The sequence below is a fragment of the Tupaia chinensis genome, unplaced genomic scaffold (assembly GCF_000334495.1).
Source record: "Tupaia chinensis unplaced genomic scaffold, TupChi_1.0 Scaffold000303_1, whole genome shotgun sequence".
NCBI lineage: Eukaryota > Metazoa > Chordata > Mammalia > Scandentia > Tupaiidae > Tupaia > Tupaia belangeri.
The window spans coordinates 854,161-860,525 of NW_006159793.1; the positions used below are offsets into that span (position 1 = coordinate 854,161).

At 55.1% G+C, this 6,365-nt stretch overlaps 1 protein-coding gene across 4 annotated transcripts in view; it reads left to right on the plus strand.

Moving 5' to 3' along the window:
* Positions 1–6,075, plus strand: part of LOC102486309 (uncharacterized) — an 18,749-nt gene extending 12,674 nt beyond the window's left edge. The window contains exons 1-4 of one of the 4 annotated variants that reach the window (XM_006150870.2): positions 7–1,640; positions 4,509–4,592; positions 4,817–4,980; positions 5,430–6,075. In XM_006150870.2, the coding sequence (XP_006150932.1) occupies positions 1,314–1,640; positions 4,509–4,592; positions 4,817–4,980; positions 5,430–5,493 (639 nt within the window). In that variant the 5' untranslated portion in view covers positions 7–1,313 and the 3' untranslated portion in view covers positions 5,494–6,075. Of the gene's footprint in view, positions 1–6; positions 1,641–4,413; positions 4,593–4,816 lie in introns of those variants that run through there. The other 3 variants (XR_334887.2, XR_334889.2, XR_001370530.1) reach the window with 3 other exon arrangements.
* Positions 6,076–6,365: the final 290 nt, after the last annotated feature.

Consider the following 6,365-nt stretch of genomic DNA (forward strand, 5'->3'; position numbering starts at 1 on the left):
TCTTTCCCTCTCTTCCCTTTTCCCTGCAATGCTCTGGTTTCAGCCTCAAACTGCATTCCCAGGGCTTGCTCAAAAGTCCCCAGAGCGACCTTCCCTGGGGAGGAAGTGGGGAGCGTGTGAGGCTGGTGAACTCAGCTGGGGTGTCAAAGGGTTGGGGGAGTACTCTGGGAACAGAGGCCCAGGGAAGCTGTGCAGCTGCCAGGATGGGAAAAGGGGCCCCACGTGGTGGCTCTCGCATCTCTGGAAGCTTCTTCAGACCTTCACGCTCATCCTCCTTGCTTCTACTCTGCCGCCCCGGCTGGGCCTCGCCGTGAGCCCAGCAACATGCTAACTGTGAAAATAGCAGCCATTTGTTGTGGACTTACTATGTGCCTAGAACTGTGCTTTCTCTTGGTACCTACTTTATTTGACTTTCACAAACAAGCCTGGGAGGTCAGAAACTGAGGCTCAGAGAGGTGAAGACATTGGCTCTAGATCACACAGCTAGTAATTGCTCCAGGCACGATTCAAAAGCACGTCTGGCTGACTCCAGAGCCTAAGTCTTCTCTGGTCTTCCCCCAAAAATGGTGGAAACCCTAGGGCCCTGGAGTGTGGGGAGAGAAAGGCTGTCATAGGTGCATACGTGTGAGGGGGCTGAGGAAGCGGAGCTGCGCGAGGAGTGTGGGTTTGGGAGCGTGCTGGGTGTGGGGGAGCTCAGCCCCCTCTGCACTGCATTGCCATCTGGTTCACAGATGCGGCCCCTTTCCAGGCTCTTGTGTTTCTTGGAAATGAGTAAGGCCGGGAGAGGGCACAGGGGCTTTTGCAATGGCTACAGTGACGAGAGCTCTGTTTCTTGGTCATCAAACCAGTCTCTGCCTAAGCTCAGGAGGCAGCAACCGGGTATAAAGAGCCGGGGCTCAAGGCCACCTCTGTCTGACACTAGTGAGCTATGACCCCGGACAAGCTGCACAGCCCCTCGGAGACTCAGTCAGGGACAGCATTATCCCTACCTCTGGCTGTGCCCTTTAATTATGGGAGGGGGCATTTTGCAGGTCAAGAGCCTCATGTAGCTAGAAGGGGTCACTGGTGCCACAAGTCTGTCCCTCTGGTCTCTGTCACTGCATGAGCCCCGAGTTCAGTCTACCCCTGATGACTCCATTTTTATGTGTGAGGCTGAAAGCAAGAGCCGCTAGTCAGAGGCCGTCTGGGGAGTCTCCTTCCAGACCAGCACTTTTGCTGATGGGTGAACGTGTGCTGGAAAGGGAAGGTGGCCCTCCTGCTCCTGGGACTCGGGGTTTCTCAGAGGACCCCTCTGGAAGCTGGGCAGGCACAGCATGGGTAACAGCTGTCTCAGGCCCATGGGGGCAGCTCTTCCAGGCCTGGGAAATCTCACTAGGCTCAGCCTGAGGCCTCTGAGCATCCAGTGGGGCCCAGGCCCTGCCTTAGCTCCAGGGCCTACCAGCCCTGCCAGGACTCTTCAAGGCCAGGGCTCTGGCCATAGGGCACTGTGGTGTCCTTCTGACAGATGGGATCTTTGTTCCTTCCAGGCAAGGGCACCAGCTGGCGGGAGCCACCCCCACTATCCTGATGTTGAAAAGCAAGAACCCCAGAGAGGGAGACTGCTGGGGACCCGACCCAGGCAGGTGCCTGGAGACAGAACAGTGAGTGCCTCCTCCCTTCATCTTCCCGTACCCCTCCACCCTGAGGGTTCTGTAAGCCAGGGCCTCCAGATAAACTCCTCTCTGCACCCTAGGCCGACCAAGGGGATGGTATCCATGGCTCAGACTGAGGAGAAGCTGAACAGGGCCAGGTTGAAGGAAGGCCCCTGCCTATCTGCGGGAGTGCGGGCAGCTCAGAGCTGTCGGTATAAAGAAGTGGGGCCAAGGGAGTGCAGACCAACCTGGGGCCAAGGATTGCCACGCCCCATCCTCCCTACAGAAACAGAGCCTGCCTGATTTGGGGAAAATAGTAATCTTCCCTACAAAGGAGTGAACAGGCTCGGACTGGAGAAGCAGGAAGGCCTGAGGGTGTGTGGTTTCGGACAACGAGTCTCATAATGTCTCTGAATCTCGTGATAACGAAGCAACTCGTAGGGCTTCCGGTGGGTCGGTGAACTCAGGCTCGCATCCTGGACGTGCAGCCCTGGCACACAGCAGAGCTCGAGAAATGAGAAATGGGAGCAGCTCTTCCCTCTCCACACGTCCTCCCCTACCTGCCAACATTCAAAGGCACTTCCACACACACAGTGGTGCAGACAGTGGGAGGGGTCGCCTTCGTGACACAGGTGGAGAAACTGAGGCCAGGGAAAGTGCAGGGACACACTCAGGGCTGAAGACACTCGGTTGCTTAGAGGGATTCTAGCCCTTGATCTCTTGTGATGGAAAAGAGTGGAAGAAGATTTGGAGGTAAGTGGAAGGGAAGGGAGAAGGAGGCAGGGCTCCAGCAAGGAGCGGACACTTGGGGACATGGGACAAGGCCCAGGCCTGCCTGACATTACACAGCCCACCTGTTCATCCCTGCAAGTCCCACGCATGTGTGCAAACGTGCACCCCGGCACAGCACACACCCGGTCCTCACTCACTAGCGAACGAGCCAGAGAGATTGGGTCTAAACAAATTGGATTAGGAGGCTGCAGGCGCCTCCTCCCACCGACTGTCCGGCTCCGACACTAAGCAGGCCTGCAGAGCTGCCAGCTGCGGTCTCTCGGCCACACTGACAGTCCTTGGCCCCCTTGCCTCACCCCGGGCCCCAGGAAGACAGGAGGGGGCTGGGGGCCAGGAGGATGCCACGATGATGGATGGGGTGAGGGAGGTTCCAGGACTAGCTCAGAGCACACAGGATGTTAGCGCTTGTGCGAGGCACATTTCGGAGCTGTTCCCAGCACCACCCCCCTCCTCCCCTCATGCCCTCCCTTCGTGTAGCCTCTCCCACTGTCGGTCGCTGCTGCTGGGCTGGGATGAGGCCCAGAGCCCAGAACCAGGCCCCAGGCAGATTCCTCATCTCTCCGGCCCGTGGCTGGGCTGACCCAGAAGTGGTCAGCTCAGGGGACTTCAATGTAACCCTGCAGGCAGGGACTTTAGTGGGAAGAAGGAACTTGTGGACAGAAAGTCAATGCCCTGTTAACAGTGGTATCTCGGGGCCAGCTGGTAGCATGGTGGTTAAGGCAGCTGGATCCCACATGACCGACTGCATGGTTCAAGTCCCGAACCCAGGAGCTTGAAAAACCCACCAGACCTGGTATGCATGCATGCTCTGTATCCCAAGAGGAGAATGGAGGAAAAGGGATTGCAGTGTGGCCATCTCCCCTGGGTGGTGATTTCTCACTTTCCTTCTCTCTCTCTCTCTGGTGAGCACAAGCACCCTATAGGAAAATTTAAAAAAGGAAGAAAAAAATTGAAAGTTATTTTATTTAATTTTATTCATTATTATTATGGTTTTTTGTTTGTTTGTTTGTTTTTTAATTTGACCAGAGAAAGACAGAGAGAGAGAGAGAGATGGAGAGAAAATGAGAAACCAAGTCACCAGGTCCAGGACTTGAACTGTGGTTGGCCATATGAGAGTCCAGCACCTTAACCACCACACCAACTGCTGGCCCCAACAAAATGTTTTGAAAAGCAGCATCTTAGTACTTCTGCTTCCATTGTTTTGTTTGATCCTCTGAGTTCCTGGGAGTCAGAGGCTTGTGTCCCTTGTACAGATGTGACAGCCGAGGCTTACTCAGTTAGTTAGTAATTCTGTAATAACCCTGACCTGAGCCTTGAGTATGCCAGACCCTGTGTGAGGTGCTGGGGACGTGGAGAGAGTGACTTATAGCCCCCATTTTCTCTGCTTAGCAAAATAGTCCCCTGAAGCCTGCTGGCTGGTCACTGGGGTCCCCAGGTCTTCCTGGGGAGTAGCTCCAACAGAATCCCTTTTCTGTAAGGCACATGTAGGTGACTGAGTGTCAGCACTTTGGCAATCAGCCCACTCAGAACACAGACCCTGAGGCCAGACAGCCTTGAGTTCAAATCCTGCCTTGCTCCCTTTCCAGCTGGATAACTGTGGTCAAATGAACCTCTCTGAGCCTGTTTTCCCTTCTGCAAAATGGGGATACCAAAGTTCCCACGTTGTAGGGCTAACTGTGTAGATTCACTGTTATTTTCCATACTCTCAATTTTGGGGGGAGGGGAGAGGTTTTTTGCTACAGGGTGCATGTGCTCGCCAGAGACAGAGACAGAGAGACAGAAAGCGAGAAATCATCCCCCCCTGCGGGAATGGCCACGTCGCAATCCCTTCTCCTCCATTCTCCTCTCGGGATCTTGGGCACACGTGCACATGCACCCGGCGTGAGTTTAAGCCACCGGGTCCGGGACTTGAACCACAGTTGGCTACATGAGAGTTCAGCAACATAGCCATTACGCTAACTGCTGGTTCCCCCATACTTTCATTTGACAGAGGGAGAAACAGAGATGAGAGAGGAAAAGAGTTTTGCCAGAGTCATGTCCTGAGGTAGGTTACATCAGGACCAAATGGGTCCCCCTTCTCTCTAGGTGTTCCTCTCCCACCGTCCCTCATCCTATTATAAAGCCTCCCCACTCAGTCCAGAGGCCAAGACCGTGGACCAGGTCATACAGGTGATTTCTGGGACACGCCCCTGGGCCCTACCCACCCCCTCAGCTGCAGAGTCCCAGGTGTTGGGCAGGGGCCCCCAGCCCTCTGAGGAGAGGTGGAGGGTGGGGAGCGGCCGGCTCCCAGCCCAGAGCAGCCTGGCCATATAAGGGAAGGCGCCCAGGGAGGCCTCCTCGCTCAGGCCTGGCGAGAAAACCCAGACAGTCACTGTTTATTTTCTCCTTCCCAGCCTCTCCTTCACCCACGCCTCCCTGGAGCTTCCAGACAGAAGACAGAGGATCCCCCCAGCCCGGCAACATTTCCTGAAGGCATAAGGAGTAGAGAGGGGGAGACCATCCGTCTGCCTAGGAGCAGTCCCCGAAGCCACCCACAGCTAGCACCGAGAGCCACCAGGTAAGAGTCCTGAGGCCACCTGGTCGACCACCTCCTTTTACAAAAGTGGAGACAGCCACAGAGAGAAGTGGCTGTGCCAAGGGGAGAGAGCCTGGGTCTCCCTCATCACCCGACGGGGGAGCCAGAGTGCAAAGGAGCCTTTCACGGTGCAGGGGGGTGGGTGGGGGCGGACACAGACGCCCTCCTTCTCGGTGAGGACCTCACTTGGAGGAGAGAGGGGTCAGGCAAGTGCGGTCTGCCTACCCAGCAAGTACTCAAGATTCAAAGAAGGAGTCTTGGGGCCAGAAAGCAGGTGAAGCGTCTCCCGTCCTGTGCCTTGGCCTCTCCTGTTAGCCAAGCCATTCTACCTCCTCTTCCAGGAAGTGTTCCCTGCTCCCTCCAGGGGCAGGAACTTCCTTGTCCGCTAAGCCCTTGGCATCCTTTCCTGGACTCTCTCTTGTCCCACTTAGGTCTACCCATCTCATCTTATTGGAGACATTTTCCTTCTACCTCAGCCGGGCTGTGTTCCTCTAGGACAAGGGCTACCGAAGGCCCAGTCCCACCTTGTCTCAACTCATGGAAGAGGCACTGGATTTGCCGAAGGAACAGGTGGAGCAATTAGACCCTGTCCCAAAACCAGAGGTCTGGTAATCTGGTCAGCTTCGAGGTTAAAAATGAGGGTCCTGGATTTGGCTATTCCGAGTTAGAAATTCCAGTTCCATTCCTGGCTCTATTCTCTTGGGAAGTTCCCCTCCCATAGAGTCTAGGGGACGCACAGAAATCAGCACAACTAACCCGTTTCATTGTTGCCTATGCTCACTATGGTCATCACCATTGTGATGGCTCTAGATACGAAGGACAGACCTGAGCAACCTCTAGCCAAGGCCTGGGCTCTGCCCCAGGCTCACAGAGGAGACAGAGGCTCAGGTTCCCTGGGCTGAAGGCTGGATTCAGCCCCTCGTCTGCATCGGAGTTTCTCCCAGAGGTGCATGCAACTCCCTCTCACCTCATTCCTATCTCTAAATCCAGGAAAAATGCTAACTCTGCTGCAATATTCTTTTTATTTTTTTTAAAGAGGTTTTTGCCTTAGGGCACTGCACTTTCTGGAGAGAGAGATAGACAGACAGTGAGAGGGAAAGTGAAAAATCAGCCCCAGGGGGTATGACCAGGCTATGGTCCCATCTCCTCCATTATTCTCTCCAGGATCTTGGACACATACACACACACACACACGCTGCCTAGTATGATTTTAAAGCCACTGGGTCTGGGCCTTGAACTGCGATCAGTCATGTGGGAGTCCAGCAACATAACCGCTACACCGTCTGCTGGCCCCTCTGCTGCAATAGTCTTAACCCATAGCGTGTGATGGAAATAGCCTTCACTCCCCTGGTTTGAACCCAGGCTTT